This window comes from Chroicocephalus ridibundus, chromosome 8 (assembly GCF_963924245.1).
Source record: "Chroicocephalus ridibundus chromosome 8, bChrRid1.1, whole genome shotgun sequence".
NCBI classification, from domain to species: Eukaryota; Metazoa; Chordata; class Aves; order Charadriiformes; family Laridae; genus Chroicocephalus; species Chroicocephalus ridibundus.
The window spans coordinates 54,789,581-54,815,018 of record NC_086291.1 but is presented as its reverse complement, the minus strand read 5'-3'; the positions used below and the strand labels follow the sequence as shown (position 1 = coordinate 54,815,018).

At 43.2% G+C, this 25,438-nt stretch overlaps 1 protein-coding gene across 6 annotated transcripts; it reads right to left on the bottom strand.

Annotated features, from left to right (window-relative positions):
- Positions 1-192: 192 nt before the first annotated feature.
- SNX8 (sorting nexin 8) lies at positions 193-25,394 on the bottom strand. Of its 6 annotated transcripts, XM_063345177.1 has the most exons (14): positions 25,254-25,394; positions 24,151-24,301; positions 23,750-23,833; positions 22,719-22,839; positions 13,143-13,333; positions 11,897-12,014; positions 9,056-9,177; positions 8,604-8,684; positions 7,467-7,627; positions 6,919-7,051; positions 5,756-5,824; positions 4,790-4,939; positions 4,243-4,392; positions 193-3,447 (listed from the first exon to the last, which is right to left on the bottom strand). In XM_063345177.1, exons 5-14 carry the CDS (start codon positions 13,281-13,283, stop codon positions 3,334-3,336), a joined length of 1,239 nt encoding a protein of 412 aa, XP_063201247.1. In that variant the 5' UTR covers positions 13,284-13,333; positions 22,719-22,839; positions 23,750-23,833; positions 24,151-24,301; positions 25,254-25,394; the 3' UTR covers positions 193-3,333. The 6 variants fall into 6 exon arrangements, with proteins under 6 accessions (XP_063201247.1, XP_063201248.1, XP_063201246.1 ...); XM_063345178.1 differs by having other exon boundaries at positions 23,750-24,301; XM_063345176.1 differs by lacking the exon at positions 24,151-24,301 and having other exon boundaries at positions 25,254-25,373.
- Between the last annotated feature and the right edge of the window lie 44 nt (positions 25,395-25,438).

Here is a 25,438-nt window from a genome sequence, read left to right as displayed (position 1 = left end):
CCTCCGTGACAGATTTTGAGAGCGACACTGACAAAAAAAGCGGAGGCCTCTTCTATCATTACTATTTTGAAGACACGAAAGTCCCCAGGAGCTGCAGCACTACCCAGAAAGCTTCCATTCAAGAAGGCACGTTAACTCTTTGGCGCTATGTCTTACAGGAGCATCAGTTCTGGGACAGGCAGCACGTGCTCGTCAATTAGTCTTCCAGTTTTAGTGTTTATTGCAACCTGCCCAGCCACCAGCAACGGAACCAGCTTCACGAAGCCTTGTTCTCCCCTTGCACCCAGCCAGGCCGTTTGCCGCAGAAGGCAGCGGCGCAGAGGTAACTAGAACCGTTTCCCTTACACTGACGAGGGCAGACAAGACAACCGATTCCCAGCTGCGTTCCTCTACAGGAGGGAAGCTGTACTTGATACTGCTCTCCATAAGTCTGCCAGATCCCTAAATGAAACAGGACAAATACAGTAAGGAAATCCCTCACACCTTGAGGTAAATGTAACAGTGCTATTTGCACAATGACCAGCCTCCCCAAAATCAGTCTTGCAAGCGAAGGGTCGTATGAAATAGCGTACGTGTGTGTGTAGGAATGAGGCAGAAGCTCGACAGTCCAGTACGCAACAAACTCTGAAAGTGCCATCAGCTGTATCAGCTTTGAGAACACAAGGCCTCTGTCCTCAAAATACTAGGTGAACACAGTAAAATCAAAACAAGAAAACCCCACCCCAAAACTGCCCTCCTCAGAGGCGAGGGCTGACAATGGAGGAACAGGAGTTTTCTCAAAACAACGCAATTCCAGTTCCTTTATCAGTCCTGCGGTCTGTGTTTATCATTATCACAGTCTCTGCAGTTGGACTGTAGAATTCTTGCTTTGAAGGAGAACAGGAAGGAGGAGTTAGTCCAAAGTCCAAATGTGGGTTTGATGTTTGTTTTTTGGAGTTTTGTTTTTAAATAAAGTCCAAAATTGTAACTTCTTTTTCTAAATGCGAGAAGTGCAAAGTTCCAGTCAGGCTCACACCTTGCAAGTACTGCTACAGAACGCAGCCCAGCCACTACCCCAGCCAGACAAGTTAGGTAGAAGATCCATCATACAGATACCAGATCTTGCCCCAAAACATACGGTATTTTCTCAATTTGACCATTCACCACTTCAGGCTAAATGAGGGAGGATGGGTCCTAAGACTAAGCAAATGCCAGGCCGTAAGCAGCCAGCACCTCCTGAAGGTGCTAGGAGTGTTTAAAAACAAGGTAACTCGATTTCCGCACTTTAACCACAAACTATCTTCCTAATCAAGACACGGTCAAGCAGAAAAGCCTTTTGTGCCATTCTTGAGATAATATCGTCTTTGTTACTGTAGTGCAGAAACCTTTCCCTCCCCAGCCAGTTCGCTCTGGCTTGTGAGCGGAATCTCTTCTGCATCCCTTTGGAAATCTTCAGGAGAGAAAATCAAATCCGTCACAGCCATTCGCAGTTCATCTGTCTCGCAGGCCAAGGCTGATAGGCAGGAGTAAAGACTCAGAAGAGAGTTAGCATTTAAATCACTGTAAAAAGCTCTGAATAACACATTCTGAGCAAGGCTGTTAAACAAGTCTCCCTACACACTCCTTAAGGCCCAGCACCCAAGAAATTCACCCACATAAGCCTGTAATGGTTATGCTGAGCAAGTAACTTAGTATCTTACTCCTAGCTGAAGAAACTAACCCATAATTTCCACCTGGACTAGGCAGAGCCTCACGTTGCATTGAATTTTCTAAATTAAAAATAAAACAAAAAAAAAAAAAAGAAAAAAGCTTTTGTGATTGGAGGCTTTAAATATATTTCCTGCTAATGGGGAAGTTCCCCAATGGGAAAATACTGCGCCGGTTCCAGTTTGACAGCAAGCACACATCCCTGTTAGCGTGCTTCCTTTTGACCCACTCAGGGAAAACGCTAAGAAGCCGAGTCTCAAATTCTCCTTTGGCAGCTGTTTTGGCCCCAGAGAAGCTGGGTTCAGGGGAGTCCTGTGCAGGTCGAGTTTTGCTGCACGTGTTTGCGGATTCTTCACTTATCAGTTTTTCTGGAGGATATGCACAATTTCCCCTACGGTAACATGACAGGCAAGTTCTCCTCCCCCTACCCTTGGCTTCATGAGGGAAAGTCACCGGAGATATAAAGCGAAACATGGAGAACGTTTAGTCCCTTTATCGCAATCCCAAACCATCCTGAAAACCCCACTACCAAGGATGGTGCTATTTTTAGAGAGATAAAGAACTCTCACTTAATTGTCTTCTTGACAAACACAATCCAGTGCTACCCAGAAAAAAGTAGGACAGCAACACCCTGATAAATACTGATTTTTTTGGCTAATGAATTTTATCAGGATCGTGTGCCAGGCTGCTGGTGTAACAGGATACTTCATCTGATATTAGCGCAAAGCAAACACCAGCCTTCGGGACAGCAGCTCCCCAACAGCCCTAAACAGCTACTCAGCAGATGGATGTCAGAACCTCCAGAAGAAAATAAGCAAGCTACCTTGTAGCTGTTCTGCTCCTCTAGTGCGAGTCGTTTACAATCAAGGAGTGTTTTATTCAATTATTTTCCTCATATAAACGAGGAAACTCTTACCAGTTCCTGACCCCAGTCATCTTTGGCCTCAAACTGAAATACATGAGTGCCCAGGCCGCCCTACAACCGCGAACCGGAACGCGCGGACAATCCCGTCACCCAGCCTCGCTGGGACAATCGCTGTCACGCAGCAGCACTGACCCCCACCCAGCTGGGTTAGAGAATCCAGCCACTTCATTCACCTGTTTTGCCCTAAGGTCTAGCAGTAAGAAATCAAATCCAGACACCTATCAACGGGATGGGGGATGGCCTTCGGCTTTCCTTACGCACGTGTGCCTCTAGCACAGGCCCTCCCAAGCCTAAAAGACAACCCAGCTCTACAAGTGCTTCAGATATCCCAATTCACCTCAGCACTCCAGAGACATGCAGAGATGCGTCAGCGCGTGTGCAGGTAAACGCTGTGGGAGGACTGTTAGTACAAGATGCAGAGGCAGCAGCAGCCCCGCAGCGCTCACTGCACCAGGGCACATCCTGACCCCACGAAGAGTGTCTGTAGGTAACAAACACCAGCTCTGCCCCAGAGCATGTCAAAATTAAGAGATTGTCTTTATATCCGTATGTTCTGCCCCACATCCAGTCTGTCTAAATCAGAGAGCAGCTCAAAGCAGCGGTATTAAAAAAAAAAAAAATTAAAAAAATAGCTGTTTGGAGGATTCATTCTAACATCTGGAGGTAGAGGTCCCACCCCTTCATTGATTGCACTTCTTGCTCCACACTAGATGCTCAGAGCATTAATTGGAGAAGAAGTTTCCCTCTGGAGGTGACAACGGTGGAGTTGGCATACTGCTAGATCCCACAAAGAGGCAGCTCAGCTTCGGCTTCAGTTCATTCCAAACTTTACTCATCTGTGAACAGAAAAGGAGAGAAAACAGACATCACAAGATGGTAGGTAATCATCTCACCACGCTGTATTTTAGCGGCAGTTTCAGAGCACTCAAAAGCACAACCGAAAATTGCTGAAGTACTTTGGGGAAGTCCAGCAGAGGCAGATCGTCCCTTTTAGACTGGTGCTAGAATACAGCGCTCTGAGCATTTCACTGAGCACGCGGGGAAGGGAGATTTCCCACACCTCGGTCAAATTCCTTCAGTGCAGGGAGGGAAGGGAGCCGAAGGAGAGACTTTTCTAACGTAACGAATGCAAGAGAGACTGTACATGGGGAATGCTGAAGGTCGTACTTAGGGGTTAACAAAAGGGAGCTCTTGGCTTTAGAGCAAAACCAAGGAAGTTGTTCTTTGTCATATAACTTCTGTGTAGCACAACAAAAACCAGATTCATCAAGCAAACACACCTCCTTCATTACAGACTAGCTAGTTATTTAATGGCGGGGTCTTCTTCAACTACCTGTAGGGTAAAGCCATCCACAGACGAGAGAAGAAGGGTGGGGTGAAAAAAAAAAAGAAAAAAAGAAAGAAAAAAAACCCATAGCAACTTGCAGCAAGAAGAAACACTCTTTTTAGAGGGGTTAGAGGCCAGCCTTGGTCCTCACCCCAAGCTGGAAAGACTTTTGGTGACTTCTTAGGAAGTTATGAAAGCGCCCAGCTGGACAGATGGTTAGAGGAGGAAGGCACACGGGTGAAAACAAGTACATTCAAATTCTCATTCATATTTTGGAAAAAGAATTCAGTCCAAAAGAACTCACCTCTTTGTGACCCTGGATCTGGGAGTTGACAAAGGCCCCCAGGATGTGAGAGGTGAGAGGCAGGTAGATGTGGATAAGCTGTGTCTCCTGATGCAGGCAATACAGAGAGAAGTAGTTCCGCAGCTCCATGGTTAGGATAGCATTTTCTTGCTGAAAGAAGAGGAACTCGGTGAAATACGCTGCTAGGAAGAGGGTGCCAAGAAGGTTCACTTGCAGCAGGAGAAAACAGCATTCCTCACCATACTAGCAATGCAAACACATACCAAACACCTAAAAAGGCAGTTCCTGGGCCCATTTGATACCACAGCAACTGCACTTTCCATCACGCAGACTGCTGCTTTCCACAGCTCCTGCAAGTGACATGTTGCCAAAGAGCCAGTAATAAGCGTTGAGGAAAACAAATGCGTTTTCCTTGTAGCACAGCAGGCAGCTCCAATTACCCAAAGTACAGGTCACCCTTTCGGTCTAATGGTTTTCTGCAAATATGACCGAGGCACCATCGGAGGAGTCCAGTTCCACCCTTTGCTCTCCCAGGCACCTGCCCTACCTCCACAATTCGAGACTCCAGTTGCTCCACCGATTCTGGTTCTTTGTTCTGCACGGTGGCACTCATCATCTGCTTCTTCATCATGCTGTACTTATGCAAGGCTCGCTGGTGCTTGTGCAACACCCCCTTCTCATGTCTTTCACACAGGTCCTTTATGGGAAAGGGAAAAAACAGGTACTTAGTGGAGGCTAAGAGGCAGCAAGCACGCAAGCCAAGTACATCAGGAACACAAACACATGGTCACACTTTATGTAATTTCTATGCTGCAGATTTTTGTTTCTTTATTTTCAAGAGGGTAAAAAAAAAATAAAAAATAATGTTGGCAGCTAAGAATTAAGAAAGAAAGCTGCTTGGACCCAGACCAGTGATCTTAAGAGGCAATCTGGAGCATCGCTTCTGCCAACATTTTAGATCTTATCAGGCCTCTTATCTTTTGTGTCCTTCTCAATATTAAGTACTGGCAATTAACTGTGGTAAGAGCTTGCTAGTGTCCTTCTACTTCAGTCCAGGCCTGGGAATGTCAGGAGAGGCTGCCACTTATAGTTTCAGGAGGTGCTTCTAAAAGAAAAGTGCCTTTGAACAAAAGGTCAGTATTAACAGAAATTCTTTTATTTGTAACTGAACTCATGTCCCATGAACAAACCAGCAGCCATCTAATTCACTGCTTTGACTCAAAAGCAGCCAGATTTTGAAAAAAGTTAGCTGATCCACATAGTTCAAGCAGCCATATTTTTAAATTCCTTGCAGGGTTTGCCGTTTGGCAAATGCTCATCAGAAGATGAGCTGATCAGTAAGGCTATTGAGCTAGCTACGGCCAACAGCCACTCCCCTCCCTCTGCCAGATGTCCAGTTCGCCTCTGAACTGGCCTCCCAGACAGTTTTCCATCCAGTTGGCATTACACCCTCCAAAGAGCACAAGCTTGCTCTAAACAACTTTCTTATTGGCAGAAGAACAGTAGAGCTCACTTTATAGGACTGGAGTAAATCCAGGAAAAGGTTCAGCTTCTCCACCACATCATTCTCTTCCTGTTTACCCTAGAAAACAAGGAAAAAGTACATTTTATGCAATCCTGGCAAGAACCGACATCACAGGTCTTCACATCCTTACACCATGCAGGCCCTCCACTGTGTTCTCCAGGGCACATCGAGGCTTACGCAACTGCATCAAAAATCTTTCAGATGGCGCTGCACGTTTAGTCCTCAGTACGCAGAACAAAGATCTGACTGGAGCAGGAGCAGCTTTTCCAATTGACTGATCGCTACAACAAGAGGAGTTTAGTTCCACAGTCCTGCGTGTCAGTCCTTTCAGCGCGCTCTGCCTGGAATTTCTTGCTCTTGCAGATTCCTTCCATCTTTCATCTTCCCTTCTTACAAGATAACTAATCCATTAAAGCTATAAATACCAGCATGTTCCCCATAATAGCTCATGCATCAGAATGCAGAGCTGAGACACCAAGCCAAATCTCGCTACTTGTTTTTTTATTTTACTAAATACCGTCTTTTCTTCTGGTATCAACAGAGCATAAACTCTGGAGAAAGAGACCTGGTCTGACTGATCTATAAAAGCATGTGGAGGATTTTACATGACGAGATGAAGAGAAGACAAAACAATTACTTTTCCTTCCCAGACTGTCACGCTCTCACGTTATTCTAACAGTCATTATCACACTGCAAACTTACACAGGAATATGACGCTTCTGTCTGAATGACTCTCATGTAACGTTTAAGTATATGAATGTCAAAATTTGATTCAGAAGTAATTCTTCTGGATCCTCTCTAGCAGATTAATAAGACAAATAAGACAGAACACAAGACTTTTGGACAGCTCAGTATAGTAGTACAGCTTAACTTGTCCAATAACCATTTGAAATGAAAAAAGAAAGCAAGTTTTTCCCCTTGCCCATTGTATTTTTCACATTTAAACACAGTCCGGGTTTTTCATTCAAGCTTGAACAAGCAGGCTGGTCGTTGAGGATATGAGTTTGGGCTACAATCTTCCCCTTAACTCTTTAAGTGCCTTTGTCCACAGAGATCATGGTTCAAGATAAAACTTAAGGCAGCAATGTACGTTCTTCATTTTACAAATGGGGGGTGGGGGTGGGGGGGAAGAAAAAAAGTAATGAACTCACCTGCTGCACAGCCTTATCTGCCAGCAGTGCAAATTCAACAGACAGACCCTTCAAGGCTTGTTTCAGAGTCCCCCATGTGCTATTATTCAAAGCAGCCCAGGAAGGAAGCGGTGTAGTGTCTGAGCCCAAAGCACTAGGAAGAAATTAAGAAGTATTCAAATCTAGGAGACAAATTCCACTAAGCAGATACACTTAATTGCAGAGGGCAGTTCAGAGTTTCAAATCCGTCTAAATAGCTCGCAGTGCTGAGCTCCTACTGCACAACCACAAATGCCAAGCTGTGTATATACTGGGGGAAGAGACAATAAAACCAGCACCTGAACATCAAAGTGTTTGTATTTTCTTTACTCTTGCTCTATGGAATGCAACTTTAGCAGAAAGCATGCCTTTTCTTCTTTTATAGTAGGAAAAAATTTATTATGACCTACAGCACGCGTTGAAATACTCATTCTTACCAGACAATTTGCAGGTAAACTTTACAACAGTTTTGAGTTCTGAAACAACAGTAGAAACGCTCACGTTAGCAAATCCTCTTCCCCCCAGCATACCTTAGTTCCTTTCCAAATATGAGAAGATCTGAGGCATTATCAATGGCTCGAGAAGCTATCCTCTCCGCACGGTCCCGAAGCTTATAAAAGCTATTATAAATATTTCTGATGAGCTCCCTGCTGGCAGCAAACTGGGCCTGTATGTCAGCTGGAAGGAAGTCCTGAAGAAATGCAAGAGAGATTACTAGTGGACAGATCAGGGGCACATACACATACGTTAACTGTAGGCACACCACACAGTCAGCAGAGAGACAGGCTTCCCGCTTGTGCTCGCTCTCTCATGCCATCCTGTGACAGTTCTGAAGAGATTAACTTCACAGTTTAGGTGCCCAAGTCAGATGTTATACAAATACCCCTAATTTTCAGGGGCAGAAAGAGGTTCAAATACCAGGTGTTGACAGTGTGGACAAAATCTGCAATTCTACTATGCAGTTAAAACAACATTTATGAGGTTTCAAGCTCACAGGTTCTGATCTGAAGCTATTAGTAACTGCCACTCTGGCAAAGTCAAGCATGTACTGAAAGTTCAGCTCTTTTGACCTGTGCATCACTGGTAAAAGCATAAATTAAGCTCCAGTTGCAAAACCTTCTGCTAGCATTGCAGGAACCTGAACAACAACTTGCTTTAGAATTGCTCAATGAACACAGTGAATGTATATTTAAAACTCGCCATAGCACTAATCACTGGGATAAGGAGATATATGGAAGACTCACAACTAACTTCTCTATAACAATCCAAATTACTCTCCCACAGGGAGAAGACAACTGACAGAATGAGGGCATGAACACATGGCGAAGACATCAATCTAGATATTAACTTTTAAATTGTGCAGTATGCGCATTTGTTTGTTATGCAAGTACAAGTAATTACTGAGAAACATGTTCTGAGCAGGATTCATTGTTTAATCTTTATCGTATTCATGAACTAGCACTTAGCTAGAAATATCAGGGCCTCAAGAGTCAAATATTTATTTGATCTTTTTGATAAAAATCACAAGTTTAAAAGCCCTTCAAACTTTGGAAACAACTCTCTCCTACCTAAGGTCTCCATCACTCAACAACTGCCATAACTGATCCACCTGGAGGACAGAGACATTTAAACCAGAATAATTTGTCGCAAGAAATTAACATACATACCTTGGCCTGGGTAGCTAATCTGCAGGTCATAAATTCATCTCCTACCCCCTGGACCAACTCTCTTAGCTTATTCTGTACATCCTGGAGAAGATACAAAATCAAATGATCACACAAGAACTAAGTAATACACAGGTAGTTCACAGAGGTCTCAGATATATTGCAATAGTAAGGCACAACTTGAGCAGGAATAGCTTTGCCCAGGTTAGGTTTGATTTAAGGAGAAGCGTAGTATGTATTCCCCTAAGAACAGTTACCATTTTCAAAATACTATACTCCTGGCATTGAGTGAAATTACCTTCCACTTTCCAGCTGTAGAAATACCTATTGAGAGAACATTCTCCTCATCACAGGGAGCAACAACGTGTAGGTCAAGAGCAATTCTGAACTCTGTACCCAGCAAAGCAGTTACAGGAAGATATTCAAACTCAAGACTATTGGTAACAAGTACTCACTGAGCCACTGAAGGACAGAAAGAGTTTCAAGAGCACATCTTCTGAGAAAGGGGGATGTCGAGACACCAGGTTTATAAAACGCTTCAGTGCTCTCCTCCTAGATTCTATGAATTCTCGATCAGCTATGGGAAGAAAAATTAAATTTCAATTAATGCACCACATATTACAGCTGCTCAGAAAGAGAAAAAAGAAAGCACTCAGTCCAATAATTTCTCTGTACTTACAACCCTTGCTAAAACACTGCAACAGAAATAAAGAACGATTACCTGTAGTCTGTTAGCTCCCTAAAACAGATCTTTTGGATTGACCACCAGAACAAATATTCTTTCAAGATCAGTGCCCATCTTTTTAACGTAAGACATCAGAAAGTACTTTGGAAGACCCGCACAGCAAGCTGCAGTACATCCAGCCACAGTCCTTACTTGTCAAGCTAAAAAAGTTCCCCTCATCTTCCTGAAACAGGAAGTTTCAATCTGGTGTTACTGCAATAAAGCATTAAATCAAAAATCCTGGAATTTTTCAGGAAAGATGAAAAACTAAACTAGAAGAGGTTTCAAGAAAAAGAAAGCAGTGCAGAAGAAAATTAAAGGAATGTTCTTATCCACGACAACACTAACATATCACAAAAGGATATTATTCTTTTGCCTCAGCTTTAAGCTGGGACTTTGTTGGCTGTATGGACTCTCTATAATGATCCTTAGTACAGTATCACACATCACATGATTTTTCTGCCATTAGGGTTGCAGATGGTGCCTTTGCTTTGTTCTTATTTTAGCCTACATGGAGATTTCTGAAGTCATCTACACACTTCCTACACAATCTGCCTCAGTTTGCTGCTATCTTCCAAAACGAGCAGAGCAGACTATCAATCTTTCTTCATCTGACAGACAGATGAGAGTACACCATCACAAAAATAAGAGTGTAACTTAGTAGATGAGTACACCGAGTGTAAAATGCACGTAGCTTTGCCCATCTGGCTCTGGGGCTAAGGAAGTTGCAAGAGTCACACACCTATAGTAATCCATCAAATCCTGTGTCCTGCAATTCCATCTGTCAGCCCATTAACCTACTCAGAAACAAGAACTATCCACTCTGTTTCCTTTTTCCTGTTTGCAGCTTCTGTTAAGACCACTTACACAGCTTTTCTACGTGAGAGTCACTGGACTAAAAGCATTCATCACTCTCTGCCTTAACATAGTTTTGGACTGTATTAGGACTGTACTCCTAGTACAGTTTTGGAACTAATACTATCAGTTTTTTCTTAAATAACTAATATCTGTGGGAAGAAAAGCACCGGTGAATGCACAGAAATATCAACACACCAGCAATGCAAGGAAATAACAGTGACTGAAAATCATATATATATAGGTAGCTTCTTTCAACCCTCTCTCCACTGAGATTAACCAGAGAAGGTCACTTTGCTTACAGGTGTTGCATGAAGTGGAAATTCTGGAAAATCTGGCTGAGAACACCGAATCAGGTCAAATTCAACAGACGGGTTTTCGCAACCTCAAAAGAAAGGTCTTCCCAATTTACATTCCATCATAAGAACGTATGACCATCGAAGATTTTTAGCGCTATTATTTTGCTTTGTTCCAGTTCACTATACACCCTGCTCTGCTCACTGTTTACCAGTTCCTCTTTACTGTAGCAATACATGGACTCCTTGACTGAAATCAATTATTTATTGAAACACGTTAAGCTTAGCAGCATGGGCAGGAGACAAGACAGTGAAAAGCTTGTTCTTTCACAGATAAAGCAGAAAACAAGACAGGATTTTATACAGTTATGCAACATTTGAAATAATTAAAGTTTAAAACCACTGCCAATATTTCAAATTAGTGAAAAATGTACCTGAAGGAGCTTTGATATGCTTTCAGTCTTGGGATACTTCATTGGTTTCTATTTTAACAGCCAAAATGTACTTGAATGAACTGACACCGATTCCAAACTCAGTTTTTAGTTTCTGATTATCCTTTTTAGCTCCTTTTTAGAACAGGAGAAGAGGAAAAAAAAGGGGCAATAGCTACTTTAGCTACTTTAAGGCGGTTGGTTCATCTGACAGAAAAACATCTTTTTGTACGTAAACTGAGAAAGTGTAATTACTATTGCCTGCCTCATAAGGCTTCTGTGCAAGGCAATACTACAATAAGCAGTGCTGAAGCCGTTCACTTAACGTCACTGTGTTTGCCAGTCCCTTTTAGGTATGTGTGAGGTCAGGACCCTACACTAACTCAACAGGATCAAGCATAGTCTCACCGGAGAAGCAATTTTGGTTTTATGCAATCAGCTCCTCTGCAGTTTTAAGTCTTTTAATACAGATTTGGGGTTTTTTTTAATCTTTACTCTTCACTTGCTGTAGAAAAACAATGGCATTTCCACAAATCTTTTCTATTCTGAACACTTCACAGAACACCACACTACAACACGTACTGCAGCTGTTCAACAGTATGGTAGCAATTCTACGCTGATAGCACCACAGCACTGATCATCATAACCTATTTTCCTAAAAAAAAAATAGCTGTAACTCTGCCATGCTCTTGTGTAGAATTACACCTCAAATCTTACCAGAAAAGTCAGCAGATACCAAACTTCCACAGAAAAAAAAAAAAAACAAACAAAAAAACAACACTGAAATTTTACATTAATGTCTTATGTATAGAGTATTTCTAGGATGGCAATAAATCACACCTCCAAATTGTGTATTATAGCCTCAGAGTTGTTTTCTGAGCCAAGCAGAAGGAAAGCATTTTGATCTTTTAAACACTTATTTTCAACAGTATCATCTTGATCACACCTGCTCCGTGACCCCTCCAGTCAAAAGAAAGATCCAAGATTTACCTCCCAGCATCCTCTTCGGTGGAAGTGCCGGCACCATACGATATGGGAACTTCTGAAGCAGCATCTCATGGAACACCACAAAATCATTATATCGCCTATAGACCGAGCATTTGAATCTCTGCAATAGAGGAAGGGAGGAATAAAGCAAATCAATATGCATTTTCAAAAATAAAGCGGTAAGGCACATAGCTGAAACACAACAGTCACAGCCCCTAGGGCCTCCCTCTGTCTGCTTTGAAACCCGATGTTGATGTGTTGCAGATCTTAGATGAAGCTCAAGGCCAAGCTGTGCTTCTTTTTGATGAATTATCGTTCTACAGCTACAACCACAGGAGAGATAATAGCAACTGAACGGAGGCAATGGGTTCCTAAATTTAAAATCCAGAGAGACCACCAGGGTCACCGAGTCGTGCGCCCCGAAATCACAGACAAAAATAAACATTGAGTCCTAGAAAGCCCACAGAAGCATTCACTGTGTCTGCCCTTTCCTCGCTGCAAGTCTTCGACAAACTTAAGGACGTCAATCTAAAACACCCAAAGCCCCAAACATCGCTACAGATAAGTAACCCACACGTGTCTCTGAATACATACAAAAGTGACTACAACAGTTTGAGCGCTACTCAATAATTGATGTTTTGGTGGCCTGGAGGATGTAAATGGCTCATGGTCTACTTTGAAGAGGAGAGACTTCCTTCTTGGAAAAAAAGAAGCTACTGAAGATCTATTTCACTGCCTGCTCTATAATAGGAAGACATACATCATCTTTAATCTTCTCTTACACCAAGAGCGGAACATATAGGTCAGGATTGGGGCAAGTAAACTGGAAGTGACCTAGACTCTCCAGAAGGATTTGCAGTACCTTTTCAGTTTATAAAGGATTTCAGTTTTGCACTCTCAATGCAATTTCTTCGCTAGCTCAAAACAGTTTGCAATATCCAGTCACCTACACCAATTCATTATCAAAGCATTCAGTTTGCAATGTTATGCATCTGCTTTTGTACAGACCTTGGGTTTCAAGAGAGTAGACCATCCATCAGACCTCAGTCAGAAGATGCTCCGTACTGCAGAAGACCAGGTCAAGACTGCACAGTGCCACTGCACTTAAAGTAAGCCCACACAACTGGCCGACTCAAAACCAGCATCCCCCAAGACATCTATCAAATTAGTCAAGACTTTGCCAACAGCAACTGCACAGACATTCTTAAGAAGATACATTCTCACTAAGACCAGTATTTCTTCACATTACCTTGCTGGAAACCTCGTATTCCACATGTTTCAGAAAAAGGCCCTTCTTCTCAGGTATAAGCTCCACCTGCACACTATCCTTACTCAATAGCTCTTGCAGGGTGTGGGAAAGCAGCAGTGGATTTCCCTGGGGCGCCTGCATTAGAAACTGTTCAGGTTCCCTCGGTTCATTTACTGGAGGCTTTGCCAAATCTAAAAGACAAAAAGGGAAAAAAAACAGTCCAGTAGACCTGATAAGATAAAGGGAAAGACGTAGCCTTAAAATATCCTGTTCCCTTGCTCAGAGCTTCTACAGTGGCGCAACACAACCAGAACAACCATCCAGCCACTCCCCCAGGAGGCTATGCTACTTCACACACGTTCAAGACATTGGTACCTCCCTCTTCACAACACCCAGGAGCACCACCAATTATACCGAGTCAGAAAGACATCTCTACTGAGCAAAAGAGGAATCACACGCCAAATTTGTCCTGTGAATCAGCTACGAGGCCTGCATTTCCTGTCTGTGCAGCTCCCACCACAGCAGGATCTGCCAAAATGAACAAAAGCCTTGCTCAGCACTTTTGGATCCTGCCTAGAACAACTCATGGAAGGAAAGAAAATGTGTTATTTCACTGCGCTGCAGAAATTTAATACATTAATTTCACATGTCATTACAAAGGAAGGAGACCCTTCATTTGACATAATTTTAAACTCTATGACAGTATGCTTGAGCGGGCATGAATTACAATAACTGACTATGTCAATACGCTTAAGTTCAAGCGCGGGGGAATAAGGTTCCTAATAAGGGCTACCAACCCGACAGTTCCTCAGTCACAGCAAGCTCCAGCAAAATCTTTCAAATATACCTATTCCACTGCTTCTAGCTAAAAAACAAACAGCTTTTTACAGCGAGTTCAACCATAGCTGGACAGCTTTGGACAGAGAGATTCTAACTGGTTCTCAAACAGATGCAAAAGTGAGAAGAGCTGGCTCTTAAGAATATGGCCCTGGAGGACAAACTACATCAAAGAAGGGGCAAAGATGATGATTCAAAGCGCTCTCTTATCAAATGACTGACTGCAGCCCATTATCTCAACTAGACTTCATAACTACATACATTATGTGACTGTAAAGTAAGCTTACATTGTTTTTCAAAGTCCTTTTTTCCTACCCATTTCACACATGAGAAACAGGGTGAAAAATGTGGATATAATCCTGGAATCTATTCAACCCATACCTGAGTTCTGTTCTCCAGTCCAGAACAGATGGGTTGCTTCCTCACTGCATATGGCTGTTTAAGAGGGATACTGCGAGCAAGCTCTTTTACAAAGCAAGCCGAATCCACTGATGAAAAGTTACCTAGAAAAGCTAGGCAGTGTTCATCATCCCTTCTTTGCCATTGTGCAGAAGTTACATCCCTTCTCAAGCACACCTAAAATTTTGAGAACACAAAAAGACACTATAGAAGCAAGATCCATTTCAGTAAGCTTTGCTACGTCGTTCAAAAAGTTGGTAACTGTGTAAGAAATTAACCCAGGGAAGATAAGAACTTATATCCTTAACTTGAAAGCCTTGACCTCCTCCCGATAAGGATTTCCCACCTGTTCCTTCATGTGCTCTAGGCCCTGATAAATGGGAAAAACAGGTAATCTCCGATTCCTCAGACACACAGCTTCAAAACAGACACTTTGCTCTCGTTCCATAAAACAGCTTAAGGAAACCAAACCAAATCCAGGACAAATGACCTTATCCCACATGTCTCATCAGGCTTCAGATTCCTGCTAATGTGACTCAGAGAAGCAAGTCTTAACACCTCTGCTTTAACAGACTAATGTATCACCTACTAACCCCGCCTACGTAGCAGCTTCTAAAAAAGTTCCAGTTACCTGCCAGAAACCTGTGGTAAGATAACACAAGCTAATTCAATGGGATACTGATGGATAAAGAGATAACATATCCATATAGACACTTTTTGGATAGATGCTGAACTAGGAAAGAAACAAGGAAAGAAGATTCGGAATACAGATAGCAAGGCAAAAGATTTTCTAGTGTAGAAAAATCCTTGCCTGCCTGACCTTTCATGAGGCAGCAAGGTATAAAACACCACACTATCATGAGGAAGTGTCAAAAGCACACAGAGAAAGAACTATGGAAAGCACAAGACAGCCTCCCTCTCCAGAGCAGCGGTTCTCTGGGTGCACACCCTTGTAATTCATAGTTTTAATTGCTCAAGACACATCAACGAAATGCAACATGACACAGGAGATTTTGTTACTCCTCCAACACACACGCGCGCTTACACGCAATTCCACAGCACTGTGTGTTGCTAAACCTTTGGCTCAGGTTTCAGAGGCCGGAACTACAAGCCTGCCTCCCAGAGAGGGGCTAGCCAAACTGCAGACCCCTGATTTCCCCAAGAGCAGTGCCAATCTGCGCTAACACAGCACTCCTCCTGCCCACTGAGTCACTCACCCTGCTTGCTATCTTTCTGTTGGCCAACCAACAAAGCGGGGCTTTCATGGCACAAACTGTTCCTTAAATTGGGGCTCAGCACTGCTGGAAAACGACTGACACTCCCACTGGCAAAAGATAGGTATCAGGACAAAAGATTTATAGGAGGAACCATGAATCCTTCAGTGTTTCATCTGTAAGTCCTGGAACTTGCAATGTGATCAGCCAAACTGATGTTGAGAAGGACCTTGAGATTCATTACAGTGATCCGAACCCACGTTATCCCACAAGACAACTACAGAGTGAAGTCCCACAGAGAGATCTAGACAAGACTCAGTGTTCCTGTGACAATTCAGTCACGTTGCTCTTTTCGTTTGTAATACTTCACCAATTTTCATCAAGTTATCCTCTAAATTTGCTTTTAAAAATTCACCTAGAGGAAATACCCTCTCTTTATCAGCAGTTCACACACTTGGCTCTTCCTGAAATATTTTGTAGCTTCTTTAGATCTCAACTTTGTCTAAATGTGTGAAATCATACAAATCAGACAACTGTACAAACAAGTTTGAGTAATTACTGTTTAATTAATAATCTCAGTGTGTTCCGTATAAACAAGACAGGTACTCAGAGTGAATTTTCAGCCTCAAACACTGGTCTGAGAACACAATAAGATGACTTCGGAAGAGCTGTTAACCTGTTTTAGAAAACACTTACTGCAGCATTAACACTAACCCTGCAGAGCAATATATACTGAAGCTATTCTTCGGCCCATTTTTCGTTCTACTTACTAAAGAGTCGGTTCAGGAACAGCCTCAGGAGCCCTGGCCAGGAATGTTGGATAATAGTGGGAACTCATTGGTATGAGCTCCTGTGTTCAACCAGCAAAAGGATTTACATGCATTGTAACAAAACACTTAACGCTTCCCATCACGCACTCTCCGCTGGAGGACTGCTAATTTTGAAAGCATTCCCTTTGGTTTCAGCAGATCGTTATCTAGTAAAGTTTATATACATAGAGCAGTAAGTGAATACAGAAATGAGGTATGGAACGGTCCCCTGGAACACAGGGAAGCAGACAAAATAAAATCAGCTTTTTATGTGCAAGCTAGCCTTTTGTTACAGCAGAGTTTCTCAATCTGTTGTCAATAAGATATCAGGAAACAGCCTGGTATAACTGAAAACAATTTGATATCAAAGTTAAAAAGAATACATATATACATACATATGCAAGCAAGCAGACAAGATGACAAGAAACAAGTCTAAAGAAGCATTCAAAGCGTAGCCTAATTTTTGTTTGTTTGTGAAGGAAAACAACTACAAAAACACTGCCTAATACTTTTTTTTTTGGTTAACAAGTCAGGTAGCCTTTGGACTGAAAGGAGTTGAGAAACTTACCCAGAAAACAACTGAAATAGAAAGCTTCGCTACTTTCTGCCACACATTTCACGCTTCAGTTAGTGCCCAACCTTCGCTACTCCCATTCATACAACTACGTTACCAGTTTCCTCAATCAAAATTTCTAAAGCATTCAAGAAACCCAAAGTAGAATTTCAAGCGTCTGATTAGCTGCACAGAGGTTTTACATGTGAACAAGCACATATAAAAGAGAAGGGCAATGCAAGGCCTGGAAGAATAGGTGGTAAATCAAAATATAGATCTCCCTTCCTTATTTAAGTTCTGTCAAACATATTTGGAGGATTTATCTCCATTTTACAGATGGTTGCTACTCACAACTCTTCATTATATTATGTTGCTAATCAGCTAAATTTATTAGACAGACTTAAGCAGAAGGTGCCACAGAATTAGTAGCAGACTTTCTAGAAGGAGAAAGGAGTCTGAAAGGAAGCAAAGCCTTTAGGAAAGACAGCTAAGACTTCTTCTCCATCGTGACAGGCCACGGCCTTGCGGAGTAGAGGGATCCAGCTCACACAGGGGAGTACAAGAACTGGCTATTTTTGTACACAGTTACCTCAGATTTCTCCCTGGCAAAAATGAGGGCTCCACTACAAAATCCTGGGCCAGCAATACTAAACCAGCAACGTAAATATCATTCATCAGCAGTTCCCATTCCTTTCTGTCTTCTCATGAAAAGCCTCAGGAATTATGGAAATGCCTTTCCCCCTTATTGTGTCAAACACATTCCTCCATAATTCCAGAATTCAATGTCCACATCAACCTCTCGGAAAGCTGGTGCAGATTTCAACTACAACTTCAAATACATTCCCTTCCTTGTCTTCTTTTTTCTTTTTTTTTTTTGGTTCTTACATAATTTGAAATCCCCTAAAAATAAGAAAAGAAAAACAGAAGTCCCACAAACAAAACAGAAAAAGGCAAACAAAACTCTCTTCCTATTAAAGGTTTTACATATTTTTGAGACAACTGTATGTAACTTATTTGGTTTTTTTTTTTACAGAATTTAAAGCCATGCAATTTTTATTTTGGAAGGAGCAATGCAAAGGAATGAGTCTATTTTATCTAACAAAGCTAACTGATATACAGATGTATGTTTGGCGTGGAAGAGAGGTCCCTACTACTTATTAGGTACAAGAAAAGTAATCATATTTAGCTTCACTCTAATTAAGAGATGGTGCGATAGTGTCCTTCCTTCTCCCTCCCAACAATTAACTTGTAAATACAAGCCATCCAATGCCAAAACCAGACACGATAAAATAATACACACACTATCATAAAATTAGATCTTGGAAAACAGGCTCTAACATTTTGGTTTTCTCCTTAAAAAAAGCTCAGCTTGCTCAGTGCAGATGTCAAATATGCATCCTGTGCTGGATAGTCTCATTTGGGGGTTGGGTTTTTCGTTTGGGGGTTTTTCCCCTTTGTTTTTGCGGTATTAGGGATAGTTATGGTTTGGGGGTTTTTTGGTGGTTGTTTTTTTTTTTTCCAACTAAGTTTCAGATTGCTAGTCAGTACTTGGTGCTTTTCAAGATGAAGCACAGAAGTAATGGCACAACTCAAAAATAGTCAAGTGAGGTTACCCAAGCTTTATTTAAAAATAAAAAAGCACTAGCATTTCTGCCATCCCCTACAGCTGTAGGCCTCTAACTGCTTCTCAAAAACATCGCAGTCACATACTACAGCAGAAAAAACAAACAGCACCAAGTCACCTCCTTCCAATGTCACACAGTAAATCCACGTGACAGAACAAAAAACTAAGTTTAAGCCTAGCGCTCTGTTCTTTTAACCATTCTGTTAGATCATCAAGTGATTAATTAAGTAATTTCCCAAGTCTGGGAATATAAGGAACACATTTCACTTGCAAGTCAGCCACGGAGCCATAGTCCCAAACTGCAGCAAACACAATAAAGTGAGATGGAGCTACACACACTGAAGAAATAACAGGATTAGGGGAGAAAAGTCCATCGAGGAACATTCCCAAATACACCAGAGACAAAAAGTCAACTCCTCACCAGGGCAGTTCCCAGCTCACCATGTAAGATTGCTCAACTATAATTTTTTCACACCCAGCTCTAACAAATAGGTTGGAAGTATAAAAATTCAGACTCAAAAAGGTAACCCAACAAGCAGTAATACATACAACCATCCTCCAGGAAACTTTTACAAGGTCATTGTAGCTTAACTATAAGACTGCCAAGTTTCCACAACCATCCTTCCTTAGGCAGGTCAAGAAAACCCAATCAGAATAAATTGTTTATCATTTTGTTTTGCTGCTTATCTTCCTTGCATGTTTCTTATCCTCTTAATTACGCTGGGGGAAAACTTGATCCTACTATTTAAACATTAAAAAATGGCATGCCACTCCACACACTACAGTCTCCAGATGGTCTTTTCACACATTTTATAGTTAGAACAAGCTCATTCCCATCTCAAATTCTGCTGAAAAGCAATTACCAAAGCTCCCTTCCTTTTGTACCAGTTCCACCTGCCTGTAACAGACACATTTCTCTCCATCAGCCTCCACCAACCCACTAAAACTTGAAGACTGTGGGGGAAATCAGGGTGGTTATGTTGAAATTCTACCGACTGCAACTGGTAGAGCCCTCCCTACCAAACCCTCCTACGGCTGCACTCACAGTTAAAGATTTACCTCTAGCAGAAAAGGAGACACCCCACTCCCTCCCCAGCCAACACACCTGGATTAGCTCCCCACAATCATTGCAAAACAGGCTCAAACGGGAGCAAGAGCAAAAAAGAAGAAGAAAAAAAAAAAGTCAATGCAAGCGACTTTGCAAAACTGACTTTAATGTACTGGACATTATCCTTTTTTCTTTTCTGTCTTGATTGTGTTAAAGTACTTTTAACCCTGCAAAATAATAAAAAAAAAAAAGAGACAGCATTTGCATGTGCTGTCACAGGTGGACATCAACAGTCCCTGTCAGGACTCTCATTCTTACTCAGGAGACTTAGATCCCCCTAGAATATTCAGTGACAAACTGCTGATCTACAAAAAAAGTTATGTGTGCGTGTGAATCTTCCAAGATCACCGAACCCGCTTCACGATGCTAGAAATAAAAGCATTCCTGCTTTCACAGCATTATTTTTCTTTTGCTAAGATCATTAGATACCTTCTCTCGGAGTTCACAGTATACGCTTTGTCAAAGAAAGCCAAGTTTTCTAAATAAGGCTGAGTATATCAGTTACAGAAGCACCAGTGCGGAGGTTAATCAGATCAAGAATAGTTGGAGACAAATGTTTTATCTCTATAAGGCTCCTGAAGCAGATGGTAAATCCATGATAGACATACCTGAGCAAGCTCTCTCTTTGGTACAGTAGGACATTTTTTCCACAAAGGCTGCTGTTCAATATCCCAATATCTTACATCAGTCCTGGACAGAAATATTCCAAAATAATTTATTTATAAGATTTATCTGCATCAGGAGTGTCACAGGCCTATCAAAAGCACACTCACGCTGGACCCTGAACGTAATCCAACCAAACCATTTTTCCCTGCGTAAAGCTTAACCACCCCACTAGTTTTTCTTTCCATACAGAGAAGAAAAAAAAAAAGAGCGCTATGCACGGAGCAGTAATTGCCAGCATGAAACTTTAGCCACTTTAAGAGAACTTTACAAAACTGTATTATCCCGTTTCCCTCAGTTTAACTGTTAGGAGCCCGGCATGTCATTTTCTTCACTCGCCCAGGAGCTCCCTCCATTTCTCGTTTCACAACAAGTGCTGGCAGCGTTTGGCTGCGACGTTTCTCCACCTCAGATTCGGCTCCAAGCTCTTAAAACTCAGCAACCTTCGGAGCCGCTTCTCCCCGCTCCCGCCGGACCTGCCCGCGGCGCGGCTCGGCCAGGGGCAGAGGCGGCCTCGGCCGGTATCGGCCCGGACAGCACCCGCCGAACCGCTCCATAAACCGCTTTAAGGTGCCGCTGAGGCCGTTTTGGCGAGGAGGGGAGGCGAAATAAAGTCATTTCAGCGCGACCCTCCAGAGGAAAAGTTCTGTTCCCCGCGCTAAGCCCCCGGGAGCTGACCTCCCGCCCGCCCGGCGGGCACCGGCACACCACCGGCCGACCGACGCTGTTCCAGCCCCGGGGGGGCGTCAAACGCCGCCGGCCCCAAGGCGCCCGCCAACGCCCCCCCTTCCTCACTGCCACGGGGCAGGAGGGGAACGGAGACGCCCCCGCCACCGCGAAGCGGGCAGCACCGGGGCCCGGCCATAGCCTGGCTGCGGGGCAGCCCCCTGAGGGCCCGGCGCCCGGGGGAAGAAGGCGAAGGCGGCGCCTTTTTACCTCAGGTTTTAGCGGCGGGAGCGGCCCCCGACCCCTCTTTTCCCCCACCCCGAGGAGCCCCGTCACCCTCTCCGGGCCGCCGGCAGGAAGGAAGGGGCATGGCGGCGGAGGCGGGCGGCGGGGGCGGCCGCCGCCCCGTACCTGTGCCGGCGCCTGCGGGCGGCTCGCCGTCCATCGCGGCGGCGGCGGCAGCAGTCATGTGAGGCCGCGGCCCGGCGGCCGCCCTCCCCTTCCTCCGCAGCGCCGGGCGGAGTGGGCGGGGAAAGGCCGCCTCCCGCGGGGCTTGGCTTGTGGGCGAGCTTTCGGACATGCCAAAATGCCACCGCTTGTGATAACGTCCCCGGAGGGCTTGGTGGCAGTGCGGGCTGAGGGCTGCCGGGACGGTGCGGGGGCGGTCCCGAGGGGGCTCGGAGCGGCGGCAGAGCCCCCCTGCTGCTGGGGGGAAAGCGCTTCTCAACCTCTTCAAGAGTAGTAATAAATCTTTCAAACTGTCTAAAGCATAGAAAAAGAAGACATAGGCCCACGGGCTTGATTCAGAAATCAAATTAATTATTTTTTTTTCCAGAAAACTTGAAAGGGCGGTTGTTGGGAACGTGAACGTCAGGCAGATTTCACTGTGCACTACAAAAAGTAGATACATTGTTGGTAGTGGTAATAAAACAGTCCTTCCAGCCACCTGGCAACCGACTTCATATTTCAAGCCCGATGAGCTACTCCAAAACAATTTTGGTATATTTTCTTTCAGTGACTTCTCTTTTTCCATGGCGTTTAATTTCTGCTGACATCTAGTCCCTCAATCAGGGTGTTTCCTATCCCAAATATTTTTGATATTTTGGATGCAATTGGATTTTTATGAAATATAAGTTAAAGTAGATATTTAATGTTTTTTCCAAAGGAAAAGACATGGTAGCATTTTAATCTATACACCAGAAAGAATGCACTAATAAAGGTAAATATGGTAGAAACGAACCTTATCCTATTCAGGAAAGCAAAGAAATATGTGCATTTGGAACGGAAATACGCTTTCTAAAACTGTGTAAAAATAAGAATTTCGGGTATGAATGCCTCACATTTTATTAGTGATTTTTTTTCCCCACTTCCTGTACTTTATTAGTCAGGAATGATATGGTTGACACTGCTGAAAAATAAGGCTTCTGTTTTGTACAGTGGTTTTCCTAAAAACATCATCAAACCAGCAAGACACAAAAATATGTATAGCTTCTGGACCTCCAGATTAAGATGCTCCCAATCCATAACAATGTTTTATGATTTTAATATCCAAAGTATTGGATGCATTCACTAATGCATATTCCTGATATTTATTAATCTTGGGAAGATAAATCATTATCTCCACTACAAGCATAGCAAACTAAACCAGAAAATCATAAAGTGAGAATTATTTCAGGTGTAAGTAATTACACATAATGCTCTACCTTGAAACTTTTCACGCTGCTACAAAGATGTGAATGATTTGAGCGATTCCCCTTTTCCTTCTGCCTCTCGCCCCAGTGCTATTTCAGCTGAGATCCCCACAAGCGTGGGCGCAGACTAAAGCTGTGGGTAAAATTAAAAAAGCATGGCATTATTTAAGCTGAGAGGCCCTTCAAATCATGTTTATACAGCAGCCGAGTGGAGAGTTTTGCACGCTCAGCACTTCTGAAAACTAAGCGCTACACAATTTTTCGCCTATATAGCATTTTTTGAGAAAATGAATGGAGGAATCAACATGTTCTCATTTAGCCATAGATTTTTGATTGGTCTGTACTTAAGCTAATAGCATAACTATTTATTTGGTATAAATAAGACATTCTCAACTGAAGATTGCTTTTGCAATCCATGGGAGGAATCTTGAAGAAAAACACTGTGAAAAATAATTCAATTGCAGAAATAATTTTTGAACAGGGCCAGAAAGATTGTGCTTGATATAAGTTATTCAACACTTCCATATTTGCTGTAAACACAGCAAAAGCTTCTGGAAAACCTATAGCATAAAGAAACTATAATCACCAGAGAAAGAAAGAAAAAGAAAGGGCACTTGTCAGCAGGTTCCAGGTAACAAAAGTAATGCAAAAATACGCGACTACCTGAGGCCCTGGCCTTTCAACGCGTCATTCTGTGCACGTCCTGTCAGTATTAGATAAAATTTCATACAGATCGCAAGAGCTTGCTTACTCTTGCAGAATTCAGTTTAGGAAAGAGTGCTTTCAGCTCTGCTGTTCTCGGAGCACTTGCACTCAGTAAAATTCATGAGGCATTGTTGGTTGAACAGTTGTGTTATGAGAAGCTATTCCTGCTAGGTTTCTTTCCCAAAATTTCCCGTTAATTAGCAATTGACTGGGGCTTTGAGCAACCTGGTCTAGCGAGAGGTGTCCCTGCCCATGGCAGGGGGGTGGAATTAGATGATCTTTAAGGTCCCTTCCAAACCATTCTGTGATTCTATGAATTCTGCATGGGGAATACTTACAGGAACAGGCAGGCTCAAGCTGCCAGTGCCAAAATCTCTGGTTTTAAAAGTTGTTCTGCTCACCCTCAGATTGCTGAGCAAGGACTGGAAGACAAAAGAATAGCAGTGAGATAGCAGCACAGAGACTGAAGGGAAATTTCAACAGAAGGAGAGGGGGAAGGAAGGAAGGAAGGAAAAGAAGATAAATCACAAGTTGCTGTAAAGTAAGGCAAAGTGCAAATAGCAGACCATGGAAAGATACAAAAGGAGGATACAACATTTAGATTCAGTGTTTAACCAAAGTGATTGTAAAAGCAGCAGTTAGCTTGCAAACAGGAAGAAAGGTAACATGCAAAAATTGCATATTTCAACGACACAGACAACACGAGAGTGGTGAAACATAGGTGAGAGAGACCACATACACACTCCTGGAAGAGCCGTGTAATGTCGAGGAGCCACCTGGGACTATGGATTGAACCGCAGCACATCCTCCCTCGCATTTGGAAAAACATATGTTTGTGACTTGTGTCAGGAGAGGCAACAGCATTTGCTGTACACTTTAACGTGCCAATGCTGCTGCAAAGCAGGAAGTCGAAGTCTGGTCAACTACCATGATATAACAAGAAAAAAACAAAACAACTGCACAAAGTGCCAGTCATCATTTCCATTCTCAAGCATTCCCCATAGCGAAAATACGGAATTGACACGCTCAAACAACTGCATTTGAGTGGCGTTAGGATGCCATCTTCTGGCTAGCTGATAGTTTACAGAACTGGGCTTTCTTGGTTTAATTTCTTATATATCTTCTCTCAAGATTTTATCAAAATATGAAAGATACTGCAATGTAAGATGGGATCTAAAATGCTAAGTACAATACCTGTTCTGCCCTTCTCATGAATTTTTTATGCTGGCATTCTTATTCTGTATGTTTTGATCATTTGATCGAAAGCACTGAGCTATGAGAAAACGAAAAACCCTACACAAAAATGCAAGTGTTCATCTAGGAAGTGAACACAGATGAACTATTGCTCAACAACTGTTCTTTTTCCTCGAAAAATGTCACCAAAACCTCAAGATGGTATCCAAGGCAAATTCCAGGTTCCCTTTGTCACTCTGAACGTATAACATTAGCATGCGTGCTGAAAAAAACGACACTCCACAGGTATTTACATCAGCCTGAGGTGCCCGAGACAGAGGGTAATGGTTTAACCGACGAAGAGATGTCATCTGTCTCAGAAAGCTGGTCACCAGCACGAGAGAACTTTACCAGTTTAAGTCGTATTAAGACGTTAAGTGAGGCAACACTTCAGATAACTGGAAAACACTAGAGAGGGACACTGGACTTGCCCTTGTCTGTACCACCGCACCGAGATCACCGTCTCCAGCCTTTGGAAGGCCTGTCCCACCAACCGGAGTGTCACAGCGGTGGTGTGGGACGGCGGGCGTCACTTTTTACCTCACGGAAAACGTTATTTAAAAAAACACACGTGTCTTGCAGAGATTTATCACAACGCTCGAACGAGACCTGCCATAATCGACCCGCAGCTGGCCTGAACGTGGCTCGCTGAGCTAGCAAGCCGCTCCCGTCGCTTGAGACCCCACCGGACAACGGCAACTCCATCCCGCCATGTCACCCGGCCCGGCCGGCCCCTCCGCGGGGCTGATGTGGCGGCTCCCGTCGGGCCGTACCATGTGGCCCCACGGCCCGCG

Excerpts from the sequence above, each read along its gene's own strand:
- SNX8 (XM_063345174.1), bottom strand. The coding sequence starts at position 21,484 with ATGACTGCTGCCGCCGCCGCCGCGATGGACGGCGAGCCGCCCGCAGGC. Across the intron at positions 13,334-21,426 it reads GCCCGCAGGCGCCGGCACAG|ATTTGGCAAAGCCTCCAGTA; the intron begins GTACGGGGCGGC and ends TTTGTCTTTTAG. Across the intron at positions 8,685-9,055 it reads TTCTGTCCTTCAGTGGCTCA|GATGTACAGAATAAGCTAAG; the intron begins GTGAGTACTTGT and ends TATCTTCTCCAG.